Genomic DNA, 17,938 nt, shown 5'->3' with positions numbered 1-17,938 from the left:
TCCAGGTGCCCCGAGAAGATTTTTTTTTAATGAGAAAAAGAGTGACCCAAATAGGAAAATGGGCAAATGGTATAAACAGGCAACTCATAGAAGAAAAGAAATAAAAAAAAAACAAAAAACACAAAAGACCAATCAGGGTGTGTACAAGCACAAACTCACTGGTAATTAGAGGAAGACAACTTTCAACAACAAGTTGTCACAAGTCTGCTAAAAATTAGAGTGTGGTTTAGTCTGATGAAGTAAGTATTGCACATATGTATCTCCCAATAATTCTGCCTCTGGGTGACTTCCCAAAGAAATCATGGGACCGGGAGGGAGCGAGCACGAGGATGTTCGCTGCAGCAATGTTTATGGGGCAGGAGCAGGAGGCGTCCTGGGTGTCCCTCCTAGGGCAGTGAGTGATAAACACAGGCTGCACACCAGCTCGTGCCGTGCTCAGGACCCAGGGACCAAGTGCGCCCGTGGTTAGGGGGAGCCAACCCAGCAACAGAAAAAAGTGAAATCAAGATCTATAGTACCAGGCTACGTGTGTCGATTACAAATTATGGGCATAAAACAATAATATTCATTTTTCAGGGTTACAAACAAGAAAGACTCATTTACATAATGAAATGGCTCCCAGTGGGGAGGAAGGGGGAGGGAGAGGGAACAAAGAGGAAGAATAAATGAACAAGAGAGGGGTTTGGGGAGGAATAAAGACCTTCAAGGTCATGCTGATGGTCTGTCCTGTGAACAAAGGGCAACCCTCTTTGGTATGGCTTGGGACCTAGTCACGGGTATTTAAATGAAAATTATCCAGGTGATTATACACACACACACACACACACACACACACACACACACACGCAGAGAGTGGGGGAGGGGGGACAGAGGATCTGAAGCAGGCTCCACACTGACAGCACAGAGCTTGAGGCAGGGCTCGAACCCATGAACTGTGAGATCATGACCTGAGCCAAAGTTGGACGCTCAATCGACTAAGCCACCCAGGCACCCCTGTGCAGGTGATTCTAACGCGCAGCCAGGATTGAGAACAGGAACATGGTGTGGGGGCCGCCCAGCACTTTGTCCGCCACAGTGTCACTGTTGGGCTCAAACCTCGTGCCTGCCTCCTGCCAACACCCCACAGCTTATGAAGAGGGGCGCAGGGAAGCATCTCATGCCTTCCCCCATTTCACAGGTGTGGAATCATGTCCACAGAGGTTAAGGCCCTGTCCCGGGTCCCGTGGCCTAGGAGGGCCAGGCCTAAAGTCTCAGGTGCCTCGTTGGTTTCTGTGCCAGGCCCTGGGTGGCCCAGATGGTGGGGCTGCAGCATTGAGCACGACAGACATGGTCCAAGAGGCTCAGCCTCCGAGCCCCGGGGAGGCTTTTCCTTGAGAAATCCCCATTTTCACGTGAGAGCTCTTCAGTCTTCAAGGTAGGCAACCGATCTGGCATGTTGAACAGTATCGTGTGGCCCAAGCAAAATCAAGGTCATAGCTAACATTCGTCAAAATAGTCCGTGTCCAGGGCTTTGCTGAGCTCCGAGTTTACCTCGTTTAACCCTACAGTGTTGAAAGGCGTCCCTTGCGGCCTCCCGGAGATCCGTCCACGCGGAGCCTCCAAATCCCTTCTGTGGAAAAAGGGCCCTTGCGGGTGTGATTAAGGGTTTTGAGATGCGATCACCCTGGTTCATCAGGCTGGGCCCTGCATCCAGTGACAACGTCCTGTCCTTAGAAGGGAAAGCGGAGGGAGGTTTGCGATGCCCAGAGAAGGCACGTGAAGACGAGGCGGACACGGGAGGGCTGCAGTGTGAACAGCACCCACGGCTCCCAGGCGCCAAGAAGATTCTCCCCTGAGAGCCTCAGAGAGGGCAAGACCCTGCTGACGCCTTGATTTTGGACTTCGGCCTCCAGGGCTGTGAGACAGCACCTTTCTGCTGGTTTAAGCCACCAAGTCTGCGGCGATTCCCTTACGGCACTCTGGAAGCTAATACAAGCCTCCCAGGAAGTCACCAACCTGAGGTCACACAGCCAGAAGGTGCGAGAGGCGGGATTCGAACCTAAGCACGTGGCCTGGGATTCTCTGCACATCACTGCCCTGTCACAGCTTCCTGGACCGGGCAGGGCTTCCTTCACTACTGCGCCTGAGGGGCCACAGGACCCAGTTGGAGATTGTCACCGTCTGTCTCCCGGGGGGCTGGGGGTGGCCAGTCAACTGGACCAGGGCCAGGCCCCGAAAAGGCTCAGGGGAGAGATGGTTGCTCAAGAAGCCTTAGGGCTGAGAGGTGTTGGGGCTGGGAGTGACTCTGGACAGCAAACAGGGTCCAGGTCTGTGGTTTGGGGAGGTGGGGACAGCTCACGGCCTGTCCCTAGAACGTCAGACGCATCACAGAAGTTTGGGGCCCCCGGGTTCAGCAAAGTTAGAATCTCTCCCTTTCTTCCTCACTCCCTCTCCTCCCTGTACCTTTGTCTCTGTCTCTGTCTCTCTACCATATTCTATCGCTGACTCTTAGTATTTAAGCAGGTAACCCAAACCCATGGAACAAAATGTAAAAGATTCCAAAGGGGATAAATTGCAAAATCAACCCCCCTCCCTCCCCCGTCCCCCTTCCCCGGAGGCGACCCCTGGTACAAGTTTCTCTACAAGTTTTCCGCAATCTCCTTCCAGAAACGTATGGCATGTACCAGCAAATCCCTCCATGCATATGCAGATATGTGTCCTACTTTGCACAAATGTTAGCATAAATGTACACATCCTTCTGTGCTTTTGCTTTTTCCTCCCTAACACTCTATGGTGGTGGTGGTACCTTGTTAGTACGGACACAGCAACCGCACTCCTTGTCGATGGCTATAGTATTATCCCATGGAGCATATGAACCGTGAGTTACTGAAACAGTCCCTGTTGATGGACTTTTCAGGAAGCTTGCGGTTGTTTGCCGTCCTAAACAATGCCTCGGTACAGATCTCGTACGAATACTTTGTATTTGGCACAAGGGCAAATGTATCTGAAATACACACGCCTTGCCTCTTCCCGCACCTGCCGCTGGACTCCCACCTGCTCTCTGCCCCAGGTAATGCCTTCCGGGTGTCTCTAACCTTCTAGATCCTTCCCTGCCCCTGGCCAAACTCATCCCAGTCTGTCTTTACCTACACCTCTGTCTCTGTGTCTTTTTGCTTCCCTCCCCACCACTCTCCCCTCCTCCTCTTCCTCTCTCCCTCTGCCCCTCCCATTTCCCTCCTACCCAACTCATCCCTGCCTCTCTGTCGCCCCCTGCAGGACGAAGCTGGCTCCCCGCATCCTCCACCAGACTCTCTCCCATCCCCTGCCCCCTCCCGACCTGGCTGGGCTTCCCCACCCCCTGCATCCCTGGTGGGAAACCTACCGTCTGTTTCTCAAAGGCCCCTGGTACCTGCCCTCCAAGAACCCCACCATTCTCTCTCAACCAGTAGGATTGGGCCCTGGGGGTGATACTGGTTTTGCCGTGAGAGCTAGACTCTAGCTCTGGTGGGAGCTAGACTCATGCACGTTGGATGCGGTTCCTTGACTGGATGGAGCCTCGTCCTCCTGCCTTCTTGTCCTCCCTGCTCAGCAAACAGAGCAACCAGTCTGTCGGCCCTGAGCTAAAAACAAAACAAAACAAGAAAACAAACCCGCCCAAGGCCCTGCCCTGGTGAGGCAGACATTCTCATGGGGTGACACGGTTCATGACCAAGTGAACATATCCACATACTCATAGGTATTTATAAATCATAGAAAATTCAAGAAAGAAAGAACGGGGTGTGACGACAGAGAATAGCAGGGGGTGGGAAACTGACCTTGGCTGGGGAGGGCCCAGGTTGCTGTTTATGCACCGGTAGGGAACAATTGCCAGGATATACTGTTGGGTAGAATAAAGGCAGAAAGGTGTGTGTTATGAAGAGGTGACGTTTGAAGGGAAGATGGAGTGGAAGGCCTGGTAGGCAAAAGGGACAGCCTGTGCAAAGGCCCTGAGGTAGAAAGGAAGTTGGAAGGTCAAGGACCAGCAAAAATATGGAATACCACGAGCAAGGGGAGAGTGTGGGCTATCTCGGATAGCACCGTGGGGAGGAGTTAGCCCAATATTATAGATGAGGAACTAAGGCTTGGAGAAGGAAAGTCCTTCGCCCAAGGACACACAGGATAAGGGTGGCGACTGTTGAGCTCAGGCAACCTTATGCTCAACCACCAGCCAGTGGTTCCTAGTGTGGGATCCCAGGCCAGCATCACCTGTTGGCCCACCCCAGAACTACCAAATCAGAAACTCGGGGTGGGAGCAGGGTTTGGAGCCCGACAGTCTGCGATTAATAAGCCTTCTAGAAGATTCTGACACATAGTCAAATTTGAGAACCACTGAACCAGGCTCTCTTGCCTCCCCAGACCTCTGAGGAGGTCCTCTGAGGGATCCCTGTCTGTCGTGGGTTGCATGGCGACAAATGGCAGTCCCCCAAAAGATATGTCCCCAACCTAGTCCCCAGAATCCGTGAATGCTACCTTACTTGGAAAAAGGGTTTTTATAGATATAATTAGGTTAGAGAGCTTGAGGTGGAAAGGTCATCCTGGATTAGTCAGGTGGGCCCTAGATTTAATGACAAATGTCACTGACCTATGCGAGTGAGGCAGAGGGGCCTGGGTGGCTCAGCCTGTTGAGCGTCCGACTCTTGACCTCAGCTCATGTCATGATCTTGTGGTTCGTGGGATCGAGCCCCACATTGGACTCTGCCCTGACAGCAAAAGGCCTGCTTGCGATTCTCTCTCTCCCTCTCTCTGCCCCTCCCCCCTCAAAATAAATTAACTTTAGGGGGAAAAAAGAGCGAAGCAGAGGGAAATCTGAGAGTGAAGAGGAAGCAGCATGACCACAGAGGCAGAGGTTAGAGCGAGGTGGCCACAAGCCAAGGAACACGGCAGCCGCCAAAAGGCACGAGAGGCAAGGAAGGATTCTCCCCTAAAGCCTCTGGAGGGAGCGAGACCCTGCCGACCCCTGATTTCGGATTTAGAATAAGCTTCTGTTGTTTCAGGCCACCACGTGTGTGCTCATTGGCTGTGCAGCCCTAGGAAAGTCGTACACCGTGTGTAATGGGGCAGACGGACCGACAGACCCCAGCGGGACTTCCCACCTGGGACGAGATGGAGCCCTGTCACCGTGCCCGGCACAGCCTTCATCTGTCCTCCTCCTGAGGGCTCTGAATCCTAGGAATGGCAGTTGGAGCTGCCGGAATGCAGAGAGGGGGCGGGGGCGGTGTCCGGGTAGCTCGGGACCAGCTCCATGACTTAGAGACTGGGCTGCTGACCAGGATCCCCTCTGAGGCCTTTGGGGCTACGGGAGGGGTTTTAAGGAGAGCAGAGCCATGGTCAGATGGCTGGTAAGAAGGGTCCCACTGGGGGTCAGGTACTAGCATGAGGACCTTGGACCCCAACCTCAGCCACCCTCCCTGGGGGTGCAGACTCTGGGGCCAGCCCGCTGGGGTTCAAATCTCAGTTCTGCCACGTCCTGGCTGTGTGACCTTGGGCAGGTCACTTTACCTCTCTGTGCCCCAGTTTCCTCCCAGTGAAGTGGGCTTAATAATAACAATACCTACCGCAGTGAGTGCGTTACGGGAACACACACGAGTGCATCGGGCAGTGTCTGGTCCAGAGTAAGCGCTCCATAATTGCAATCATTATTGTTGTTATATCTCATTATTTTCTTCCGCTGTCGACACGGTGGTGCCTCCCAGACCTGGGTCTCGGCCCTGATCTGTCCCTCAACTGTGGCCTCGTACATCCAGTCACCGCCTGGCACCGTCCCTTTGGATGTCCTGCACTTTCCTGTCTCTCCTCCCCAAGCCCGCATCTGTCCCGCCTTCCATACTCCCCTCTCTGATAATGGTGCCACCATCTGTCCACGGCCCAGGGCCAATCAAGAGGGGATACTGAACCTGTCCTCTGCCTGTCATTCCATGACCCCACCCTGGTCCTGTCCACCCTCATCTGCCTCCTCGCTGTTCCCCTGACCACTCTCAGCCAGAGATCATTTCCCAGCTGAGACCTTCCCCGGGGTCTCATTTAGAATGTATTCCACCTACCTACCTACTGCTCCCTACCTAAGCTGCCCCCCAATGCCCTACATTCCTCTGTTCCAGCTGCCTGGGCCTCCCTGCTGTTCCCCAAACACACTAAGCTTGGTCCCACCCCAGGGCCTTTGCACTTGCTGTTCCTGCTGCCTGGATAGGCTCAGCTCTTTCCCTTTCTTCAGGTCTCCACTCGAATGTCACCTCCTTCAAGAAGCCCTCCCTAACTACCCTAGTTAAAGCAGGCTTCCTGCTCCTCTCCTCCGTCCTCACAGTCTGTTCTTTTTCGTCAAAGCACTTGATGCTGTTTGTTAATTAACCAGCTACCCCTGGACTTGTTGAAGTCCATACCTCCCCCGACAAGGCCCGAGGCTCCGTGAGGACAGGAATCTGTCTGTTCTTCCACATTATCTCCCCAATGCACAGGGCTGGGGGATATAAGTAACAGTGGTACTTGATAAGTATTATTACTTATTATTATGTAATCCTTAAGTATTTGTTAAAAGAATAAGAGATAGAAAGGCAATGGGAAGCCAGGGATCCTTGTTTGCTTTGCATATATTTTTTTCTTCACACGAATAGTAGCATATAAGGTCCCCTGTCGGTCACCTCGCTTTTTTCACTTAATAAGCTTGTAGATAATTTCTTATTAGTATGTAGAGAGAGTTGCCGTATTCGTTTTGTTTTGCTTCTTACTGAGGTATAATTTACAATACAACACACCCATTTTATTTTATTCTGTTAATGTTTATTTATTTCTTTTGAGACCCAGAGAGTGCGCGCGGGGGAGGGGGAGGGGCAGAGAGAGATGGGGAGAGAGAGAATCCCAAGCAGGCTCCGGCTCGAACCCACGAACGGTGAGATCATGACCTGAGCCGAAGTCAAGAGTCGGACGCCTAACTGACTGAGCCACCCAGGCGCACCCCCCCCCCCAAACACACCCATTTTAAACACACCGCTGGGCGAGTTTTGACAAACGTATTCACACACATATAGAACCACCACCACTAAGACAGAACTGTCTCATCCTCCCAGAAAGCACCCCCCGCCTCGTGCCTCCTTAAAGGGGACCCTCCCGGGCCCAGGGAGCCAGCAACCTCCCTTCTTGGATTCTAGGCGACTGCCGCCTCTTCCGGCATTTTCCCTAAGCGGAACCACAGAGCACCTGCACTTTTTCGCTTGGCATTTGCCACTCTGCGTGACAGTGTGTGGTTTCGTGCGCGCGCTTGTATGTTTCGATGCTTTATCCCTTTTCCTTACTGAGAGGAGAGAGCATGAGCACCTTGCGCTGTTCTCAGCTTGGAGCTGTTACGAAAAAGCGTGGCGTGTGGCCCTTTGTGTGGCCCTGTGCTTTCGTGTCCCGTGGCTGAGTCCTCGGCGTGGTGGGACGGCTGCGTTGTAGGGTGGGAGGATATTTGTTGTTTTTGTTTCCTTCTTTTTTTTTTTTTTTTTTTAAGTAATCTCTACACCCAACGTGGGGCTTGAGCTCAAGAGCCCAAGATCAAGAATCGAATGCTCTTTCGACTGAGCCAGTCAGGCTCCCCGGATATCTGGTTTCATAAGAAATTGTTGGGGCGCCTGGGTGGCTCGGTCGGTTGAGCGTCCAACCCTTTTTTTTTTTAATTTTTTAAATGTTTATTTATTTTTGAGAGAGATAGAGCGTGAGCAGGGGAAGGACAGAGAGAGAGGGAGACACAGACTCCAAAGCAGGCTCCAGGCTCTGAGCTGTCAGCACAGAGCCGGATGCGGGGCTTGAACTCGAGAGCCATGAGATCACGACCTGAGCCGAAGTCAGACACTTAACCGACAGAGCCACCCAGGCGCCCCACGTGTCTGACTCTTGATCTCGGCTCAGGTCATGATCTCACAGTTCATGAGCTCCAGCCCCGCGTTGAGCTCTAGGCCGACAGTGTGGGGCCTGCTTGGGATTCTCTCTCTGTCTCTCTCTTTCTCTCTGCCCCTCTCCTCCTCTCTCTCCCTCTCTCTCAAAATAAATACACTTACAAAAATTGTCGAAGTGATTTCCAAAGTGGTCCCACCATTGCTCATGGTCTTGAATGTTTCGTGACCCATGAGAGGTGCCCTTGAGGAGGGGCACTATGTCAGTCACCCAGGCCTCAGCCTGTTTGGACGATGGGTCCCCACACTAAGACCTTTATTCCTTGAAGGTGGAGGCAGGGGGACATTTGAGGCCTAATGTTGAAAGCCGCTTGGCTTTGCAGGGCCCCGGGTTGTGGCCTGGATTCCTCAGATTTAAGTAAGAATGTTTCTCATAGGAGTGTCAGGGGGAGAGGTGCTTCTGAAATTTTGGATTCTGGGGCCCAGAGGGATTGAGTCAGGCGCCTGGGAGTGGCACCTGGGAAGACACATTCTGCATAAGCTCCCTGTGTGAGTCTGACATGCTGCAAAGTTTGGGACACGGGGTCTGGGGGGTGAGTGAGGGGGAAAGTCATTCAAGGGGGAAAGTCATTCAAGGTGGAAAGAACTTTGGGAACAAAATCCCTGATGGGACAGCACAGGTTATGGGGGCAGGGACCAGAAATCTGGGCCTCGAATGTCAGTCCAAGAGTGCCTGAGGGCACTGGGGAGCCATGGTAGTTTTAAGTGGGGGAGTGTCTGCTTGGGTTTGGGCTCTTGTAGGACCCCTCTAACTGTATCTGTGTGTGTGTGTGTGTGTGTGTGTGTGTGTGATATAGAAGGGGGTGAGGACCCAGGAAGCAGACGATGTGAAGTGTGGTGTGGAAACCATGACAGGCCAGGGGGGCAGGCGGGACAGGGGTGTAGACCCCACTCTACACACTCCTTGCCGCTCTTCCTTTTAGGTCTCTGGCCCCAGGCCACTCCCTGCCTTGGATTCTGACCCAGGAACAACTGTGACTCCCCTCGGAAGACACTCCCGCTCTTCTCTGCCCTTCCTCTTCCTCCTCCCCCACCCCTGCTCCTGTGCTCCCTCTCCAGCGAGGACAGGAGGGCAGGCGGCCAGATATGGGTGTGTGTTGTGTGCTTGTGGCGGCGGGGGGAGTGTCTCTGGCCGTGCGTGTGCCAGGAGCTCTGCGAGTTTTTGGGAAACCCCTGAGGCCTTCCTGGTGCATCTGGGTGGCAGCCCTTGAGGGCAACAGTTGGTCTGCTCCCTCCCATGGGTCCCGCTTGCCACCCGCCCCCCCCCACCCCCCGCCCCGCCCTCGCCCAAGACCCTGGCTAATTCTCACCTTTCCCAGGACAGGTCATCTCACCTCTTGCCTCAGTTGCCCAATCTGTGAATGAAGGAACCATGGCTAGATACCCCCTACCCGGGCTCGTTGTGAGGTTCCATGAGTTAAAGACAGACACCCAGTAAATGTGATCATTATCTCTCGCGTGCTTCTGTGCGGGCCAGTATTCCTCCCTGGGGGTGGGGGGATTTGATTCTGTGTCCCCGTCCGTGTGCCTCCGCGGAAACTCTGGTGTATCCACCTGTCGACCCGCCAGCTGTGCAACCGCGGATGAGTTACCAGACCTCTCTGCGTCTCCGGTTCCTCATCTGCAAAATGGGTGCAATGACGGACTCCATTTCCTAGGGAGGATGTGGTGATCGAGTTAATTACTCCACCTAAAGAACGCGGAACAATGCCTGGCACGCAGGCAGCCCGCAATTACACGAGCAGCTTCATTCGGGTGTGAGCTCAACTCTGAGTGTCTGGAACATGTGTCTGTCCGCGTCTTGCAAGAATCCGGGGCAGGAAGTGCCCGTGGAAGCATACGGAGTTATTTAGGGCAGCATGGGACCAGGCCTGTGAGGGTGGCCTCTCTTTCCTCATCTGTGAAATGGGAATAACAACACACCCCACACGGGGTCGGTGCGCCGGCAACACAGGCACTGGGTGCGCAGGGCCGGGCCGCAGCGCCACCCCTGTGTGCTGCCGCCTTTCCTGGGTCTCCAAAGTGCAGATAATAGGGGCGTCCACCTCCCCTGTTGCTGGAGGACGAAATGAACCCATAAGCACTTAGAACAGCACCTAGTACACAGGAAGCACCCACTGTGAAAACTGTCGCCGGTAATCCGTGCGGAACTCTGTGCCTGTGCTTGCCTGGGCCGGTGTGGGACGGGGCCCCGGAGGATGTGGCCGCGGGCATCCGGCCCTACAGGTTCCTCCGGCACCCCACTTCCTCCGCACCCCGACCTCTTGCCCCCACCATCGCCCTACCCCTCACTCCAAAATCCCCAGGACTTCTGAGGAAAGAGGGGTTGGCACTCCGTAACCCCTGCCCCTGTCCCGGGAAGGGGTACAGGCCCCCCCAAACCCAGGTGGGGTTGCTGCTCCCCTCTCTGCTGCTCTCTCAGGGCTTCCCTGGGGTCCCCCATCTCGTGCCTTCACATCTGTCCCTCTGCATCTCTCTCTTTCTGAAAAAAAAAAGTTTATTGGGGCACCTGGGGGGCTCAGTCAGTTAACCATCAGACTTCAGCTCAGGTCGTGATCTCGCGGTCCGTGAGTTCGAGCCCCGCATCAGGCTCTGTGCTGACAACTCAGAGCCTGAAGCCTGCTTCAGATTCTGTGTCTTCCTCTCTCTCTCTGCATCCCCCCCCCATTTTCTCTCTCTCTCTCTGTCCCTCTCTCTCTAAAGTTTATTTATTTTGAGAGAGAGAGAGAGAAAGAGAGAGAGTGCGTGCAGGGCAGATAGGGAGAAAGGGAGAATCCCAAGCAGACTCCGCACCATCAGCACAGAGCCCTAAGCGGGGCTCGAACTCACAAACTGTGAGATCATGACCTGAGCTGAAATCAAGGCGCTTACCTGACTCAGCCACCCGGGTGCCCCTGTGTCTCTCTCTGCCCTCCACCTTGGTTTCCAGAACAGGAAATGTCAGGGTCCCAAGGGTGTGGCCCAGGTGAGGGGGGAGGAGGAAGCAACAGAGGTAGGACCTCCCCCCAACCCCCTACCCTCTGGATGAGAACGGGGTGGGGGCAGGAGGGGGTCTTCCTCAATTGACCTCTGAACCCTGCCATGCCAGGTCTTGATGAGGGCGGGGAGCCCTGGTATTAGCTCTTTTGTCACACGCTTCTCCCAGGGCCAATGCCTGGGCCCTCGGCCGGCCCCGGGGAAACTGAGGCAGGAGGCTTGGGAAACTGAAGCGGGGCTGGGCGCCCGGACTCCTGGGTCCCGGCGGAGGAGAGGACCCGGACTCCTAAGTCTGAGGGCGGACGGCCTGGGACCGAGGGCCTTCCCCCAACACACCCGTCTCTTAAATGCCCGCCGAGCGCCCCGCCCCTCCCGCCCCCAGTTAACCCCGAGCCCCGCGGCCGAGCCCGGCACAGTCGCCCGGAGCCCACAGACCGAGCAGGTGCGCGACCCACACGCGCTCGGCAGCGGGATGGACACCGACCAGCCCGAGAGCCCCCGGGAGCCGCCGTCCCCGCCGTCGCCGCCGTCCCCGCCCCCGCCGCCGTCGCCGCCGTCCCCCGCGCCCCCCGAGTCCCCCGGGTCCCCCCGGCCCGAGCAGCCGTCGGAGGCCTACGCCCGGCAGCTGCTGCTGGAGGAGTGGGGGCCGCCCGGCGGGAGCCTGGAGCTGCCCCCCCGCCTCACCTGGAAGCTGCTGTTCCTGCGGCGGCCGCTCTACCGCAACCTGCTGCGCTCGCCCAACCCCGAAGGTGCGGGACCCGCAGGGCACCGGCCCCGAGGCCCCGCCTCTTCCGCCGCGCGCGGCACCCTCGCGGCCCTGCGTCTCTCCTTCTCTGCCCTTCTCGCTTTCTCTGCATCCTTCCCCGGCTCTCCCGTCGTTGTGCCCCTCTCCGTCTCCTGGCGCCTCTCTCCGTCCCACCTTGCACGGCCCTCTGCCTCTGTCTGTATCATTTGCCCCTGCTGTGTCCCCTTGTGTCTCTTTGTCTTACCCCGTATCTCTACCTCTCTCTCCCTGCCTCCCTCCGCCTGTATTTCTGTCTCTTTCTCTACGTGCCTCTGTCTCTCGGTCCCTCTGTCTGTCACGCCAGGACGCCCTCCTCCTTCCACCCTCCCTCTTCACCGCACCGTCGCTTTTCCCCCCCCCGGACATTCTCAGGGCTCTGGCCAGGCTCTGACTCACACGTCGCTGCCAGGCAGGTCCGGTCTGGCACAGATTCCTGCCCTTCCAGCGGAGCCCTCGGGGCGGGGGGGGGGGGGGGGGGGAGGGAGTCCGGGGGAGGCGGGGAGGGGTGGGACGGGGTGGGGGGGGCGCTGGAGGCAATTTCAGCCTGCCTGAGGCTCCACTCACCTTGTGCATTTCAGGCATCAACATTTATGAGCCGGCACCCCCTACTGGTCCCACCCAGCAGCCCCTGGAGACTCTGGGTGAGTGCTGGTGGCTGCGCCCGAGGGGAGGGGACAGTCCTGGAGAATGTGCTTGTTCTAACGCTTTGCTCCTCCACCTGCCAGGCAACTTCCACGGCTGGTACATTAGGACCGAGAAGCTCCAGCAGAACCTCAGGTGAGCGGCCGGGATGCGTGTGGCCTGCGTTTGGTTCCCTGCCCCAGGGTCTGGCTGCGGGCCCTAGAGACACTGACTTTGCCCCTCTGGGCCTCAGTCTCCTGCTCGGTGCACAGGCTTTGGCATAAAAGAACGCTCGCAAAACACAAGGGAGGGTCTGGCTGGCTAGGTCCCGCCCGCGTGTAGTAGATGTTCAATAAATAACAGGTCTTAGTGTTGTTTTCTCCACTTTTTTTCCCCCGGGAGAGGGAGTCACCAGGCCACTATTGATTCTCCATCAAACCGAGCCTCATTTCTGCACATTAGGGGAGACGGTGTAACTCAGGGGCTCAGTCACACGCGCCTGGGTTGGGATCCCTAAGGCCAGTGACTTCCCTTCTTGAGCCTCTGTTTCTCATCTGCATCATGGGCTTCCGAAGGAATGGCCCTCAGAGGGGAATAGAGGAACCCTCAAGGTGCTGACTGAGTGCTCGGCGCCCCTGTGTGGGTGCCCTTGATGTCTCTGCGAGGGCGCTAGGACCCCAGCACGTCCCAGGCCTCACTGCCCGCCCCCCCCCCCACTGCCCTGTCCCGCAGCTGGACCGTGAAGCAGCAGTGTGTGGATCTTATGGCCGAGGGCCTCTGGGAGGAGCTCCTCGACGATGAGCAGCCAAACATCACGGTCATGGACTGGTACGTGCCCCTGCCCCGCCAGCCCGTCCCTGCCAGCTCACGGGAGGGGCTCCCGGATGTGGAAACCTCACCTTTCCTCCCCTTTGGTCTGAGCTCATCACCAAGACCAGCTCGCCCGCTGCAGGACCCAGCCCCGCCCACTGCACTAGCCCCTTGGCCCTGAGACTCCCAGCTTTTGAGATGGGCCAGGCCAGAGGCCGGTCCTCCTTTCTGAGATGCTCGGCACCCCCTGTTCTCGAGATAAAGTCCTTCTTATCCTTTGGGGTTCCGTCACGCGTGGTTACACAAGAATCCTTTCCTGACTACCCTCGAGCTGGGGCAGACGCATTACGCATTATGTGCCCCCAGACCTCCCCCCTCCCAGCCCCCACCATTCTTGGTTTCACTGGTGACAGGTCTGCCTCCCCCATCAGACTGTGACTCCCGCAAGGGCGGGGCGTGGGGCCATCTTGCTGTGTGGCCAGCACTGCCCGGCCCCGGGGTGCACAGAGCGGGTGCCAGTGAGCGTGTGCTGAATGGCCATCAGGGCCAGGGGTTGGGGCCGGGACGTCGGGGCCGCAGTGGCAGCTGAAGGCCTGGACCCCACCCCCAGGTACGAGGACAGCCGGCTGGACACGTGTGTGTATGAGCTGCACGTCTGGCTGCTGGCAGCCGACCGCCGCACGGTCATCGCGCAGCACCATGTGGCCCCCCGGGCCTCCGGGAGAGGCCGCCCCGGCTGCTGGATCCAGGTGAGGCTCTGTCCCCGGCTGCCATCCCCAGACACGTGTTCCTGTCACCTCAGAGAGGGCAGAGGGCAGGGTAGGGTAGGGATCGCAGGTCCCTAACGAGGACTTCTCCCCTAACCCTGGGTGCTGCCACAGGTGTCCCACGTGTTCCGCCAGTATGGCCCTGGCGTGCGCTTCGTCCACTTCCTGCACAAGACCAAGAACCGGATGGAGCCTGGGGGGCTGCGGCGGACGAGGGTGACGGACTCCTCCGTGTCCGTGCAGTTCAGGGAGTGACTGGCAGACTCCGGGCCTGTTCTGACCCCCGGTGTCACTTGTCCACAGCCTTGACACTTTACCCGATCCCTTGGCACCTCCCCCCCCCCCACCGCCCCGACCCTTCGGCTCTGTGGCCTTCTCTTCGCACCTCCCTGGTGCTCACCACCACCTGTTCCCTTAATCCCTTCGTGACCTCTCAGCTTCTCCTTGATCGCTGACCACCTCCTGGGCCCCTTATTCCTGCCTGGCCCTCGGCTCCCCGCTTGGCATCTTCCCACACCCTTGGACGTCTGGCTCGTTGGCATTGCTTCCGCACTCTCTGAGCTCCGTGAGGGCAGCGGCCACTTCCTCCTGAGTTAGTGCTCGACAGACAGTAGGGGCTTCGTGCATCCTTGTGGATCGATGAATAAATGCGTGTGCGCGGGGATGCGGAGTCTTTTCCCCGGCGTTTGCTTCTTCACAATGTCACTGAGTTCACACCGTGATTTTCCAGCACCCCACAACCCCTGTGCCCTTTGCACCTCCCTTGACCGCTGATCTCTCCACATGTCCCCAGTTTACAGCCTCTTGGAGCCCCCACCTGCCTCTTCTCTGACATCTCTTAGTCTCAGACTGTTCCCCTTCTCCCCGCACCCCCAAGTTCTCAACCCTTAGAGCCGTCCCCATATCTTTTCCCACAAGACCCTCACTTCTCCGCCTCAGTCCTCCAGAGCCCCCGAACCCAGCAAGGTATGGTATCCATCCGGGGCCATCGTGCTGGGGACAGTGGCGGGACAGACTGCAAATCTGAACGAAAATGTTTTCCATGTGTTGGGGAAAAAGAGATTGAGAGTCTTTAACCATCCCTAAGCCCGGGGCTCTGGCCAGATCGCGCAGGAGACCCCGGTCTTAGCCTGGGCAGCGTCCTTGGAGGCCTCCTGCTGTTCCACGCGTGCATCCTGAGGGAGTCTGGAGGTCCCTGGCAGGCCAGAACCGCTGGGGGCGGGGTGGGGTGGGGGGGACACTCAGGGGAGGGCTACCTGCCAAAAAGTGTGGGAAGCATTTGAACGTTTAACAGTCAGCCAACGGTACATGTCACACGCGTGTCCTGTGGATGTGTGCCTTTGTGCACACCTAAATCCATGGCAGAATCTATGAGTATGTCCCCACCTACAGCATTGTCCCAAGTATAGGCTGATGCAGGCCTCACCACCCTGCTCTCTCTCCCGACGCCCGCCCCCCCCCGCGACCGCCCTTTCCAGTGTGGACTTGGGCCCCAAGCACGAGTAGATGGCAGACAGGGTAACTTCACAAGCACACTCTATATTGCAGGGAAGACAGGGTGGGAAGGGGGCAGGAAGAAAGTTCTCTCCTCCTGGGACTTGGGGCCTTCAGCATACCCCAGGTGAGGGGCCTCTGCACTCTGTGGGGGTTGGACACGAGGTACCTCTAAGGCATCAGTAACACCTGCAACAGAGTCAAAAATTGTCACCAGCGGGGGATGCCAGGGGCTCAGAGATCCAGGGTGTGGGGGCTTCCGAAAGCCTGAGATGGGGTGGAGGGCTGGGGCTGGGCTCTGAGTTCAGGACCTAGGTGTGCTGGGAGCTCTTGGCGCTCTTGTAGGGGGAGGGACCCAACAGGTGGAGAGAGCTCTGACTCGGTGTAGGGCCCCAGGGTCTGTGAGCTTGCATGCGAGAGTGCAGAGTGGGCTCTGGGGCCTCCAAAGTTGGGTCTGGAGGACTCTAGAACCCTAGCAGGGCCTCCTGGGACTGGTTTCCAGGGCGGAGGCCCATCTAGAGGGTCTAGGTGGATGGGGAGCATGAGGGTAGCTGGGGGCTTCCTGGAACTGGGTTTGGGGTCTTGCAGTGGGTCAGTTTAGAGTCTGGGAGTCCCAGAGTTGGGTCTGGGAGCTCCAGGACCCGATGACCTGGGGGTGGGACGACTGGCTTCGGTTCTGGGGGCTCCAGGGTGAGAGGATTGGTGGCTCCCCATCCCCAGGCCAGGCCTAGGACTGCCAGGCTCTGGACGGATCCGCAGGTGGAGGATTCAGGAAGGTGGGAGGCGGGCTGGAGGGTGGGGTCAGTTTCTGAGTCCCAGAGCTGGGTCCGAAGGGCATGGCCTTGCTGGGGGGAGGGTGCGGGGAGGGGAAGGGGGCCCTCCGGGATTGGTTCTAGGGATTGGTTCTAGAGAGTCCCCACGTGGGTCGGGGGCGCCGGGGCGGGGGGGGGGGGCGGGGGGGCGGTTCGCGCTTTGGCCGCGGAGGCGGGGCCGGGGCGCGGGCGGGCACCTGCAATAGAGCGACGCGATGGTGTTGGACCAGTCTCCGAAGATGCCCTTGCGGAACTCTTCCAGGCGCGGGTAGGCGCCGGTCGAGAACTTGCGCGTCTTGCCGGCCTTGCCGCGCAGGGACCACACGGTGATCTCGCAGCGCGGGGCCACCACGAGCGAGGAGGCGGCGTTGTTCCAGTCGGCGGGCAGGAAGGGCAGGTCGGTGCCCGGCTCCACCGACAGCTCGGCGCCCCCGCAGCAGTTCTCGTAGTAGGGGTCGCTCTTGTCGTAGAGCTTGGCGCACGTGCGCGTCCCGTCCGGCCTCTTGAGGTCGGCGGGCAGCGGGCAGGCGGCTCGGATGCCGGGGACGGCCACCAGGGCCAGGGCCAGCAGCAGGGCGCACAGCGGGGACATGGCGACACTTCGGGCCGCGTCCCCTCGAGCTTTTATGCGCCTGACCCGTGGGAAGGGAGAAGCTGCGAGATAAGGACGCCCTCCCTCGCCTCCCCCGCGGGGAGGCCTTCCTAACCGAGGCCGGAAACCCACAGCGGATGAACACGAGATGGGCAGATTTGTATACAACCTAGTAACTTTCACGTGGCAAACGTTATTTTTAAAAAGTCGATTAACGGGACTTGAGGACGAGTCTCTTGTAACGGGAGGGGCAGCATAGCCTTATAGGTATAGGTACGAAGAGCTCTAGAAAACCGACAGGGATTGGAAACCAACCCCCCCTCCGCCCACTTCCAAATAAAGAGAGATCAACGGAGGGCGGGGTGGGGGTGGGGGGCTGGGTTTCCAGGCTGGGCAAGTCCCCTTATCAGGACACAGGACCTTGGGAAAGGAAAAGCTGGAGGTAAGGAGAGAGAGGCCCTGGAGGGAAGGGAGAGGAGGGGAGGAGAGGAGGAGAAAGATCCCACTCCCCCCAGAACAGGAGAGATTCCCAACCAAGGTTGGAAACCCAGAATCTGTGAATTAGACATATCAGGACAACACTTGGTTTTTACCACCTCAAGGCAACGTATAAAAAGGTTTGGGGGTGGGGGTGGGGGTGGGGGGGTGGGAGATCGCAACACGTGGGCCAGTGTATCAACGATAGCTATCATATATAAAGAGTGCTTACAAATGGACAAGAAGATATCAAACAACCCCCCTCCCCAAGAAAGGCAAGCCTTGGAAGGGGAGAAGGGAGGGACAGGAGGCTGCCACAACCTCCTCCCCATTTCCCAGGAGCCAGAAGATTTGCTTAAGAAGACTGGAAATCTTGAATTTATAAGATAAACAGAGGACCTAGTGAGCTGTATAACATGTAAACCTTTTGTATGGCAACAAACACAGCCTAAACGGAAACCTTTTAACCTGGGACAAAGTAGACAATTCTTGTAACATACAGGAAGCGGTGACCAATCAGCAAGCAGAAATGACACAAGCCGAAGGGAAACTTAAGGAGCAGCAAAGGAAGGGTGGGTAGGCTGGGACCTCACAGGGGGACAGGGAGCTGGGCATCTGGGAGCCTGGCCGAGACCCTCCAGAGACTTGGGAGTTCCTGGCTG

At 57.5% G+C, this 17,938-nt stretch overlaps 2 protein-coding genes across 2 annotated transcripts; one reads left to right on the top strand and one right to left on the bottom strand.

The window, feature by feature from the left end:
* The first annotated feature begins 11,353 nt into the window (after positions 1–11,353).
* On the top strand, positions 11,354–14,606 carry NCCRP1 (NCCRP1, F-box associated domain containing). The gene is made up of 6 exons (XM_047079179.1): positions 11,354–11,668; positions 12,282–12,344; positions 12,429–12,480; positions 13,057–13,152; positions 13,745–13,883; positions 14,016–14,606. Exons 1-6 carry the CDS (start codon positions 11,392–11,394, stop codon positions 14,154–14,156), a joined length of 768 nt encoding a protein of 255 aa, XP_046935135.1. The 5' UTR covers positions 11,354–11,391; the 3' UTR covers positions 14,157–14,606.
* An 832-nt stretch (positions 14,607–15,438) lies between these two features.
* On the bottom strand, positions 15,439–16,817 carry SYCN (syncollin). Its single transcript, XM_047079323.1, has 2 exons — positions 16,405–16,817; positions 15,439–15,584 (listed from the first exon to the last, which is right to left on the bottom strand). The coding sequence occupies exons 1-2, from the start codon at positions 16,797–16,799 to the stop codon at positions 15,575–15,577; spliced, it is 405 nt and encodes a 134-aa protein (XP_046935279.1). The 5' UTR covers positions 16,800–16,817; the 3' UTR covers positions 15,439–15,574.
* Positions 16,818–17,938: the final 1,121 nt, after the last annotated feature.

The sequence above is a fragment of the Lynx rufus genome, unplaced genomic scaffold (genome assembly GCF_022079265.1).
Source record: "Lynx rufus isolate CCGP_SWC_20201006 ecotype Redwood Valley unplaced genomic scaffold, mLynRuf1.p SCAF_16, whole genome shotgun sequence".
Classification (NCBI taxonomy): Eukaryota; Metazoa; Chordata; class Mammalia; order Carnivora; family Felidae; genus Lynx; species Lynx rufus.
The sequence above is the reverse complement of the archived record's forward strand: the minus strand, read 5'-3'. Positions and strand labels throughout refer to the sequence as shown.